This window comes from Peromyscus eremicus, chromosome 16_21 (genome assembly GCF_949786415.1).
Source record: "Peromyscus eremicus chromosome 16_21, PerEre_H2_v1, whole genome shotgun sequence".
Taxonomy (NCBI): domain Eukaryota; kingdom Metazoa; phylum Chordata; class Mammalia; order Rodentia; family Cricetidae; genus Peromyscus; species Peromyscus eremicus.
The window spans coordinates 67,458,515-67,470,711 of record NC_081432.1 but is presented as its reverse complement, the minus strand read 5'-3'; the positions used below and the strand labels follow the sequence as shown (position 1 = coordinate 67,470,711).

General features: G+C 42.5%; 1 protein-coding gene across 5 annotated transcripts in view; it reads right to left on the bottom strand.

Moving 5' to 3' along the window:
- Nucleotides 1-12,197, bottom strand: part of Kat2b (lysine acetyltransferase 2B) — a 119,317-nt gene that overhangs the window by 64,060 nt on the left and 43,060 nt on the right. For all 5 annotated transcript variants that reach the window (XM_059244162.1, XM_059244165.1, XM_059244163.1 and 2 more), the window contains one exon: nt 5,992-6,137. In XM_059244162.1, coding sequence (XP_059100145.1) covers nt 5,992-6,137 — 146 coding nt within the window. The remainder of the gene's footprint in view (nt 1-5,991; nt 6,138-12,197) is intronic.

Here is a 12,197-nt window from a genome sequence, read left to right as displayed (position 1 = left end):
TCACATCTATTCCTTTCCTTCCAGTTCCCACCCCACATCTACCTAACCTTTAAGTGGAGTCACCAACTATATTCTGCTTAGCCACATAAGAACTCCTAGATACCACAAACTCGCGTTCATGCTAGCCACAGAGCTAGCCACCTTTCAATTCTGAGCAGCCTGGACTACCCTGCACTGATCCCCATACTCTACCCTTCCCTCCATTTCCTCTTTTCTCCCATTTTTGCTTGCTAGGGACCCAGAAACCCATTTAGACTCATTGAGTCTTAAACATTAGATAAACCAGGATCCACTCCCGCATAAATAAGGTCAGAAAGAACTGCTGCCTGCAGAAGCTGTGAAGCCCATGTGTACTAGACACATGGGCTCAGGGGCTTGGAAGGAGCTTTCTCTACTTCTGTCTTTTTGTATTTCTTCTCTATCTGTAGAAACCAGGTGCATGTTCTCAGTGCCCACAAACCAAATACACTGTTTTTAATTCCTGTCCTAGGATCAAAAGCCTCCAAAAAGCAAACAGAGAGAAAAGGGACAGAGCCATTTACCTACAACTATGCTGAAGATGAATTCAACCCTAAGGACTCTGGAGAAATCCACACTTGGGTGTGAACAACTGCCCCCTTCTTTTCCTCCTTTGATGCTTATGTTTAAATCTATTTTAAACACTTTTTCTTGGTCTGAATGTGAGACCAGAGGATTGCCATCACTGGCTACAAAATGAGTTTGAGGCCAAACAGGGCTACAGAGTAGAGTCAGATCTCAAAGAAATAAAAAATTTCTTTAAAATATTTTTACATATATTCATGTGTATGTGTGTATGTGGATGATGCATGAACCACAGTGTATATGTGGAATTCAGAGGACAACTTGAGTCAATTCTGGCCTTCCATGCCGTGCCTCCTGGGACTTGAACTCAAGTCATCATGCTTGGCTGCAAGCACCTTTGCCCATTGAGCCATTTTACCAGACCTTTTTCTCAATAAACTCCAACTCTGAAAAAGAAAAAAGACACTGACATTCTTTCCACTCAACTCTAATTGAAATCACCCATAGCTTCCTTCACGTGTAGGTCCTGCATTTATTTGCTCTTTCCTTCTTTTCTCCATTTCTGCCTTTCCAAGAGACGTGAAAGAGGACAACTACTTGCTGTATTAACAAAATTGATGAATCCAAGAGACTGAGCTTCTCCATCTGCAGGCAGCAGGCCTGTGTTCTCAGTGCCCACAAACCAAATGCACTGCTTTTAATTCCCACTCTAAGATCAAAAGCCTCCAAAGAGCAGACAGACAGGAAAGGGACAGAAAAAGGAATATGTCACCACAGAGCACAATACCTTCTAGGGGGTCCCATATAAGTTATGAGTGTGGACCACTTACTGATCCTTAATGTGCTGTGTCCATCTTCACAAAAATTAACTGTAATAAAGGTAAGCATTACATGTGTTTCCAATGATAAAGATTAGTCATGAGTCAGCTGTGGTGGCCCTGCCTGAATCCCAGTACCACAGTGGTAGAGTCAGGAGGGTCAGAAGGGTTAGGTCATCCTCAGCTACAAAAGACTCCATATTAAAACAACTAATCATGAATTTTAAAAACAAGCAATTCCAGTTGCCTGTGTTTATTTTTTGATTTAAATAAAATCTTTTTTCCTTAGCTCAGTTAGCCACTTGGGAACTTGATCCACAGAAATGTTCAGTTTTGAGGTGAACTGATGTGAACTGGGAGACAGTGAATCTATTTCTTCAAATATAAAGTGATGTAGCTGGAAACTGGGCATAAGGGCTTATGGTACTAACCAAGTATTCAGGAGGCTGAGGCAGTAAGGACTACTGCAAATTCAAAGCTAGCCCATGACACTAGTGAGGTCCAGGCTAGCCACAGCTACATAGAAAGACCCTGTTTCAAACGCAACAAAAAGATCAGCCTGGATTACATAGAAAGACCTAACAAAAGAAAAGAAAGGAAAGGAAAAGCAAAGAAAGAGGGATGATTGGAAGAGGAGAAAGCACTGACCAGCCTGGATTCTGATTTTAGAAGCAAGTATATCTGGACTGTTATTTGAAGATGGGGGGCAGGCAGTTGCGGAGACCACAGTGCTATGACCCAGGGCAATGCTTGCTGGCTCGCTTATACCAGCTGCAAGCCACATGGCCTACAGGATGGAAAGTGTCAGCTCCTTCACTTGGCAGGGCAGCAAAAGCTGCCAGGGCACTTGCTCCAAGACAAACAGTAGGCCTTGTTTTCCCTCAACTACAATCTTTCTCCAAAGAAGCAGGAACAGCTAGAATCTGCCAGGGTTCAATCAGATGACTCCAGCCTCACAGCCATGTCAGCAAGTTGCCATCTAAGGGGCTCATCCTGATGACATTCAACCCCCACCTACCCCAACCCATTTTAGAATATCCAAATAGTATCCTAAAACTTTTTAAAAAAATGGATTCTCCTTCTTCCTTTTGTCTTCTATTTACCTGCAATCCCTCAGTTAACATAATAAAATAAAAAGAGAAAGAAGAAAGAAAGAAAGAAAGAAAGAAAGAAAGAAAGAAAGAAAGAAAGAAAGAAAGAAAGAAAAAGAAAAAAGGAGAATACAGAGCAAATGTTTAAAAGGTAACAATTATGAGAATCTTGCAGAGAATCCACTGAGGTTCCCGGCAGCCACAACAAAGAGGGAATTCCATGGCTAACTTAGCTCTCTGTGTCACCCAAAGCAAGCAGAGGCTGGAATACAGCTCAATGGAGCACTTGCCTGGTACATGCAATGCCCTTGTTTTAATCCCCAGTACCACAAGGAGTGAAAACTAAAATTAAAAATAAAAATAAGTTAAGCACAGTTGTTCTTATTAAAAGAAGAAAATTTTATGGGCTGGGAATGTAGCTAAGTGGCAGAACAATTGGTATGTGCCTTGCACTCATGTGGTACACAGACATACATGCAAGCAAAACACTCATACACGTACATAAAAAGCACTACAGAGAAAGAGAGCCACCAGGGAAGGGAGGTTTCATAAAAATCTATGTAAATAACTAGGCGTGGTGGCCTGTGCTTGTAACCCCAGCACTAGAGTAACTGAGGCAGAAAGATCCTGAGTTCAAAATCAGTCTGGAAATCACTGGGAGACACTATTTCAAAACTAACCTTTTTAAAGAAGTGAAACCTGAAGAAAAAAAGAAAATACAGACACTTGTACAGGTTTCCTGGCCATGCCTTCTGTTTTGATATGTTTCCTAACATTTTTACAAGGATTGCACAATACAACGTCATCTGCAAAGAACTCAGAAACAGCTTGTTTGCTTCTTGGTGTGTTTCTTTACAAAATGCTGAGAACTGAACTCAAGTGTTCTTAACCACTGAGCCATCTTCTCCAGCCCCAGGTTTCTTGTTTTAATTATTCTTCTGCTGCCTCCTTTAGGAATCTGGTTTTGGCAAATTGTTCCCCCCCATCAGCACCTGTGAACAGCTGTGTGACTGAAGGAAAGGCACAAAAAGAAGAAGCAGCTCCAGGGAGTGGTGTGGTGCCCAACGTGGGGCTCAAACTCAAGACCCTGAGATTAAGAGTCTCATGCTCTTTAAAAGTTAATTAACTTTGCTTGGCGAAATGGTCCTTCAGGTTCCTGCCTCGCAGAGGAAACTGCCAGATATTCTACAGGACACAGAGAGAAGTGACTGAGAGACTCTAGGCCTGTGGGCTGAAGACAGATGCCCCAACTTTACAAAGGAACTTTGGATAACTGTCCAGGCTGCCAGCTGTCTCTGTCTACCCTGCAAGACTCCCGAAAGTTGCTTGTGTACGTCTACCATTTCTCAGGTAATATTATATCCTTCTGAGGTCTTTGATGTAGTTGAAGACTAGATAGTTATAATTTTCCTTAGTTATGCATGAAAAAAAATAAGTTAAATATGAAACCTTAGACTCACAAATAAAGGATAGATAGGATATCTTCTTTAATTTTGCCAAATACAAATAAACTAGATGGTGTAGCTGTGATTCTTGATTAATAATTGTTTTGTTGTATGTAATTTTACTATGTTGAAGTTGAAATCTTCCTTTTTGAAGAAAGACAAAAAGGGGAAGTACTGTGGATGATTAACTGACAAATAAAACACTGATTGGCCAGTAGCCAGGCAGGAAGTATAGGCAGGACTAGCAGAGAGGAGAATTGGGGAAACAGGGAGGCGGAGAAGGAGACACTGCCAGCCGCCACCATGAGTACCAACATGTAAGGTACTGGTAAGCCACAAGCCATGTGGCAAAGTATAGATTAATAGAAATGGGTTAATTTAAGATATAAGAACAGCTAGCTAAAAGCCTGCCGTGGCCATACAGTTTATAAATAATATAAGTCTCTGTGTGTTTACTGGGTTGAGTCAGAGTGGCTGTGGGACTGGCAGGTGAGAGAGATTTGTTCTGACTGTGGGCCAGGCAGGACCAAAAAGACTCTAGCTACAGTGGTGGCAATGTCAGTGACGGTCAAGGGCTTCCCTCTAAAATAATAGACGCCCAGCCGGCTTCCTTCCACTGACACCTCCCTCCAGGCTCCCCCTTGAAGGCTTCGCTGTTGTGCCTGTATGCCACAGCCCCTCTAGCGCACAACTCTGCCTGGAAATCTCCCCGAGCAGGAATGGCTCTTTTCCCCTCACAGGCTTTAACATTGCAAAAACATTACTGATTGTTCACTGGCCATCTCCTTGACAGACATGTAAGTCCAAAACGGAAGAACTTTGTCTTGTTACAGTTCTGTCCCTCAAGATACTCCAATGCCATCTCTAGTTCAGGCTGTGATAAACACTTATTTGGTGGATGTTAAGAAATCTATAAACATATGTGAATCAAGATGTTCAATTTTGCATACACGTGAAGGTGTTCATAGCACTCATATTAGAGACTCTTGAGGAACAAAGCCTCAGAAGCAAAGCTGAGTGCCTTCCACCCATAAACTGCACATGGGACTGGGCTCATCTGAACTTTTGCTTTGGAAATGCAAAAGTCTCACCTCACACTGGGCACAGTGGCCCATAACTAAAATTCCAGCACCTAGATTCTAGATCTTAAAAGGTAGAGGCAAGAAGATCAGGAGTTTAAAGCAAGTCTCAGCTACACAGGGAGTTTGAGGCCAACACGGAATGTATAAGACAATGTTTCAAAAACCAAAAAAGGGAGTGGGAGGGTGGAGAGATGGCTTAGTGGTTAAGAGCACTTGCTGTTCCTCTAAAGAACTTGAGTTCAGTTTCCAACATCTATGTTGGATGGTTCACAACTGCCTATAACTCCAGCTCCAAGGGATCCAACAGCCTCTCTGGCCTTTGCAGGTACCACACTCATGTGTCCATATCTCTACACAAACACACACATATACATATAATTAAAAATAAAATAAATCTTTAAAACAATAATAAAGAGACAGCAAGATAGTTCAGCAGGGAAAGGCACTTACTACCAAAGCTGACAACCTGAGTTAATCCTTGAGGGAAAGAGAAACATGACTTGCACAAGCTGTTCTCTGATCTCCTCATGAAAGTCATGACATGGGCTGGAGAGATGGCTCAGAGGTTAAGAGCACTGACTATTCTTCCTAGAGGTCCTGAGTTCAATTCCCAGCAACCACATGGTGGCTCACAACCATCTGTAATGAGATCTGGTGCCCTCTTCTGGCCTGAAGGGATACATGCAGGCAGAACACTGTATACATAATAAATAAAATAAATCTTTAAAAAAAAAAGAAAGTCGCCGGGCGGTGGTGGCGCACGCCTTTAATCCCAGCACTCGGGAGGCAGAGCCAGGCGGATCTCTGTGAGTTCAAGGCCAGCCTGGGCTACCAAGTGAGCTCCAGGAAAGGCGCAAAGCTACACAGAGAAACCCTGTCTCGAAAAACCAAAAAAAAAAAAAAAAAAAAAAAAAAGAAAGTCATGACATGTGTGAGTACATGTATATACATGCACACATACAAATAAGTAGTTGAATGTAAAAATAAATAAATAAAATGTTAAAAATCTCACCTTGAATAGGTAGAAATAAACTTGTTTGGTATCTGCATCTTCTTCTTTGTGGACACAGGTAAACAGGTACTCCACATCCAACACAATTCCCAGGAGTCTGTTCATTTCCTCCTCTGACACATTCTCCAAGTGGGAAACATGAGCAGCTTAAGGTGATATCAAAGAAGAGGTGTAAGACTCAAGAGACAGTCACAAACATTATCCATAGTGAAACAGAAGGTTATCAACTAGCATGGTGGCACTTGCCTATAATGCCAACACTTGGCAGGCTGAGACAGGTGGAACACAAATTCCAGGCAAGCAAGATCCCAAATAAAATCATAAAACAGTGGGGTCGTCAAGATGGCTCAGCAGGTGAACCCACTTGCCACACAAGCCTGAGGGCCCAAGTTCAATCCACAGAACCCACACTGGACAGAAATGACAAGACTCCTAACAGTTGTCCTCTGACCTCCTGACATATGCCACGTCATGTTCACACCTACACTCACACACATGCACACAATAATAAGTAACCAAGCATGGTGGCTTTCAGTGAGCTGGCTCAGTGGATAAAGGTATTTACTATCCAGATTGCGAACCTCAGTTCAATCTCCTCATCTCACACAGTAGGAGAGAACCAACTCCGAACAGTTGTCCTCTGTCTCTGTAAGCACACTGTGGCACACACATATACACAAGTACACAAATACACACACAATAAAAAGGTACAGAGGTCAAAGTAATCCTTGTAATCTGCTTACCTGAATAAATCTAATGGACACATCTGAATTCACAAGCATCAACACTGCATCTTTGCATTATCAAATTGAAAAGGAATTGATTAGCTGGGCGTGGTGGAGGACACCTGCCATCCCAGCACCCAGGAGACTGAGGCAGGAGAACTGAGAGTTTAAGAAGAGCCTGGATTACAAAATAATACTCTGACTTAGAGGATCCTGGATTAGAACAAAGTAAAATGGTACATATGTATGAAAATGCCATAATGAATTCCATTACTCATACACTAAGTTAAAATTAATTACAAAAAGGAAAGCCTCAGCAGTGCTCCTGTGTCTGAGGTTTGCTCTGCTGTGGATGAAATAGGCTCTGTTTCTCAGGCTAGCACCTTGTAACCACACCTCCTATCACTTCATACATCACCACACCGAGCTCCCCTGTGTCAGGTTAAGCACTAGAGATTTGAATGCTGAAATTTATTGAGGGTTTTCTTTGGGGGGGGGCTGATTTTTGTTTTGTTTGTTTGAGACAGGGTCTCACTGCATATCCCTGACTAGCCTAGAATGTATATGTAGACCATGTTGGCCCTAAACTCAGAGAGACCTGCCTGCCTCTCCTTCCACCTTCGCCTGGTATACTTTGTGTGTGTGTGTGTGTGTGTGTGTGTGTGTGTGTGTGTGTGTGTGTGGAGGTAAGGAGAGAGAGAGAAAATCTGCCCAATTGTAGTACTGAGAATATATAAAATCCACTCTCTTGGCAGTTCTCAAGCACACAATACATAAAGAACCATCTCTTCTTCCTTTTTTGTTTGTTTGTTTGCTTGCTTGCTTGTTCCAAGACAGGTTTCTCTGTGTAGCCCTGTCTTTCCTGGAACTTAGTAGACCAGGCTTGCTTTGAACTAGGAAATGTGTCTGCCTCTGCCTACAGAACACTGGGATTAAAGGGATGCACTACCATCACTCAACTTCCTTTTCTTTAAAAAAAAAATTAGTTATTCTTTTGTATGTATGTTTGTCTGCATATATGTATGTGGACCATATGCCAGCCTATTACCTAAGGGGTCCAGAAGAGAAGGTCAGACACCCTGGCACTAGCATTAGTAAACATTCATGAGCTGGGAGTTGGACCTTGGGTCCTCTACTAGAGCAGAAAGTGCTCTTAACAATGTCCCCATCCCCAGGAACCGTTCTTAAAAAGCATACCTTCTTAGGGCGGGTGTGGTTTAATGCAGCACTTGCCCAGCATGCTTGAGGCCCTGAATTCAATCCCTAGCAGCCACACAAACAAGTTGGATCTTCCAGGATCCTAGATCAATTCCCAGCACCCACATGGAGGTTCGCAACGTAACTCTAGTTCCAGAGGATCCAATGCCCTCTTCTGGCCTCCACAAGCACCAGGCACACATAAGAAGGCAAAACATCCATACACATAAAATAAGAATAAATAAATCTAATTTTTTTTTTTTTTTAAGATTAAGGGTTTCTTTTAGTGATGACTGGTTCTTTAGGACATAGTACAAGTTGCTTATCAGTGAACGGTTCTGCCTTGCAGTTAGAGGTGCTGGCATGAGTGGGGGATGACTGAATGCCTGGAGTCCAGAGATAAGCTTAGCATGTCCAGTTCTAGCAAACAGCCCCAAAGAATGAGAAGTGTGGTTTAAATGTGAAGTCCCCACCCAACCCCGTTGACATGTTTGAACACTTGCAAACCAAAACAAGCCCTTCCTCCCTTTAGCCACTTGGAAAGATGTCACACAGCAAGGAGACAGTAACTAGACAAGTGATCTTAGGATCTTTAGGGATATGGTTGTTTGAGTAAGGCCATGTTTAGACTACCCTGCGAACAGACAGGGCAGACTGGAATTTAAAGAAATGCAGTGGCTCTGGAAGGTGACAAAGAATGATTGAATCCAGTGGTTGATGGGGAGGAAGGCAAGGACAGAGACAAGCCAGCTGTCATTTCAGGATGACATGTCATGCTATCTTAGAGTCCGATTTGCCTTGCTGGTGGTACCCTTATGTTTTGGGGATAGGGAGGCTAGGGGTTCCCAACAGACTGACATTCAAAGAAGCTAGCTGGTGATGGGAATTGGGTGAGAGCAAAAGCTGAGAGGCACACACCCATAAACTCGAGGCTTAGGCAGTGGAATGAAAGCACAAGGCCAGCCTGAGTGGCCAAAAAATAGTAATAATAAAATATATTATTTCTGCAATTAAACGACACAAAAATTTTTAGCCTAGTTATCTCCAAAATGAGGCATGTCCCCTAAAAGTTTCCTGCACAATCTAAGACATACGTGACCTGACAAATGCTCTCCTCACGTGAAGTCTAATTCTGAGAATACTGTCAAAAGTGATATGACCACATACTGTAGTCAAATATAAAATAACATTTTCAAAATGTACTTTGTAATTTTTTAATCTAATTTTATTTTATTTTTTGAGACAGGGTTTCCCTGACTGTCCTGGAAGTAGTTCTATAGACCAGGCTGGCCTCAAACTTAGAGATCCACTTGCCTCTGTCTCCTGAGCCCTGGGATAAAAGTCCTGTGCCACCACACCAAACTATTTTTTTTTCTTTCGAGACAGTATCTCACCATGTAGACCAGGCTGGCCTAACTCAAGGAGATCTGCCTGCCTCTGACTCTCAAGTACTGGGATTAAAGGTGTGTGCCTCCATATCCAGCTTTGATGCAAACTATATATAGTCTTAGAAATAATAGAAATTTAATCAGTTCCTATTCCAGGGTGTTGTTTGGTTTATTTTCCTGAGACAGAGTCTTACTATGTGGCCCTGGCTCTCCTGGAACTTGCTATGTAGACCAGGCTGGGCTACTGGCCTCAGACTTGTGGCAATTCGCCTGCCTCTGCCTCCGCCTCCCAAGTGCAGAAATTGCAAGCACACACCTTGATGCCTGGGTTTTTCCCCCCATTGGCAATGTCTCACTGTGTTACTTCACTGTCTTGGCTGGTTTCAACTTTACAATCCTGCCAAGTCCCAGCTCCTGCCAAGTCTGGCTGGGACATGCTGTTTTAAGCTTTGATAGGTGCTTCCTGACCCCTCAAGAAGTTTTCACCAGTACAGTGTAGCATTGGTGTAGAAGAATCTCCTGTCCCCTAACCATGGCCCTTATCTGGGCTTACTCTCATAGCAGATCAAGGTGTAGAACAGAAATGGCTGCTGGTGTTCTGTAGATGCCTTAGTCCACTACTTTCCACAAGATAATGTTCTCTCTAGCACTGCCATTTCCTCTGCCTGCTTTTTGAGGATGCTGGTCTTTTCCTACTGCCTTAAAAGAAGTGAGGTACTAATGGTCCATCTGGCATATGCTATGCAGTGTCTTACAGGTTTTGTGAGGGCCTGTGTTTGGCTGAATAGGTTTAGTGGTACAGAACTTTTAAATTTGGAGGCTGGAGAGTCGGCTTTGTGGTTAAGAACCCTGGCTGCTCTTCTAGCGGACCTGGGTTCAGTTCCTAGCTAGAACCAACATGGCAGCTCATAACTGTTTGTTATTCCAATCTGGAGTGGGTGGGATGCTATTCTGACATCTTCTTCTGGTCTCCATGGGCACTCCATGCATGCAGTGCATATACACACATTTGAAAAAAAAAAAATCATGTGATAAAATAAGTGAATAATTTTTTTAAAAAGAAATTTAAAGCAAGGCATCACCATGCCTTTAATCAAAGTGAGTTCCAGGACAGCCAGAGCTGTTACATAGAGAAACCCTGTCTTAAGAAAGAAAAGAAAGAGAGAGAGAGAGAGAGAGAGAGAGAGAGAGAGAGAGAGAGAAAGAAAGAGGGGGAGGGAGGAAGGGAGGGACGAAGGAAGGAAGGAAGGAAAGAAGGAAGGAAGGAAGGAAGGAAGGAAAAGATGGAAAGAAATTTTAAAGTATTGTTTAGAATGTCAACTCTACTCTGTAGCCTGGCATTTCTTTTAGGTCTTTCAACAGTATGTCCTAAAAGAACCAAGAGACAATGGAAAGGAATCTCCCCAAACACTTGGTTCTTTCTGGAGAAAGGTCTCTCTGTGTGGCCTTGGTTAGTGTGGAACTTGCTATATAAACCTGGCTAATCTCAAATTCACAAAGGTCCTCCTGCCCCTGCCTCCCTGGTGCTAGCCTGAGCCACCACCCTAGCACTTCAATGAGTATGTTTTCAAATTTTAAAACATGCCTCTGTGAAAATGTCAGTATCACTTTTTTAAAGAGCTAAGAAATTGTTTCAAATTAAAGAAGACTAAGAAGACAGGACAACTAGTTCTAGATTGGATGTTTAAAGGAGAGGAAAATATGTTATGAAGGACATTTTTGGTTTAGCTGAGAAAATCAGACACACATATTAATGTTAAACTTATTGTAATTGTGAACTGAGTAGAGATTACATAAAGATATTGTCCTAATTAGGGTTATTATTGCTGTGATGAAACATGAGCAAAGCAACTCGGGGAAGAAAGGGTTTATTTTAGCTTATGATTCCACTGAAGAAAGTCAGGACAGGAACTCAAGCAGGGCTGGAACCTGGAGGCAGGAGCTGATGCAGAGGCCATAGAGGAGTGCTGTTTACTGGCTTGCTCCTCAAGGCCTGCTCAGCCTGCTTCCTTGGAAGAACCCAGGACTACCAGCCCACAGATAGCTCCACCCACAATGGGCTGGGGCCTCCTTTATCAATAATTTATAAGAAAATGCCTTACAGTCAGCTCTCATGGAGGCATTTTCTCAATTGAAGTTCCCTCCTTTAAGGTAACACTAGCTTATGTCAAGTCAACATAAAACTATCCAGCACAGATATTTATATTTGTGTGTGTGTGTGTGTGTGTGTGTGTGTGTGTGTGTGTGTGTGTAACTATAAAAATTAGAACAAATAGAAAAGCAAATAAGATAAATTGCTACCAACAAGTAAAACCTAGGGGAAGGACCTATGGAATATTCTTCACGACTGATTTCAAAATTTTATGACTTTAATTTTTTTTTTTTTTAAGACAGAGTTTCTCTGCATATCCTTGACTGTCCTGGAACTCACTCTGTAGACCAGACTGGCCTCGAACTCAAAGATTCACCTGCCTCTGCCTCCTGAGTGCTGGGATTAAAGGCGTGCGCCACCACCTAGCCATTTAGAGCACGAAAGAGATGGCTCAGTAGTTTAGAGCACTTGCTGCTCTTGTAGAAGATCCAGATTCAGTTCCCAGCACACATATCACGGCTCACAACCATCTGAGCTCGAGTTCCAGGGGACCTGATAAAGCCTTCTGGCCTCCTAAGGCACCACATGCATAAAGAACACATACATATATACATAAAATAAATAAAAAATTTAAAATTACTTCCAGCTAGGTATGATGGCACAGAGCATTAATTCCAACACTGAAAAGGTAGAGGCAGGAGATCTCTGAGTTCAAGGCCAGCCTGAGCTACACAGGCAGATCCTATCTCAAAGAAAAACAAAGAACAAAGTTATTTCCAAATAAGTTATATTTTTGTTTGATAG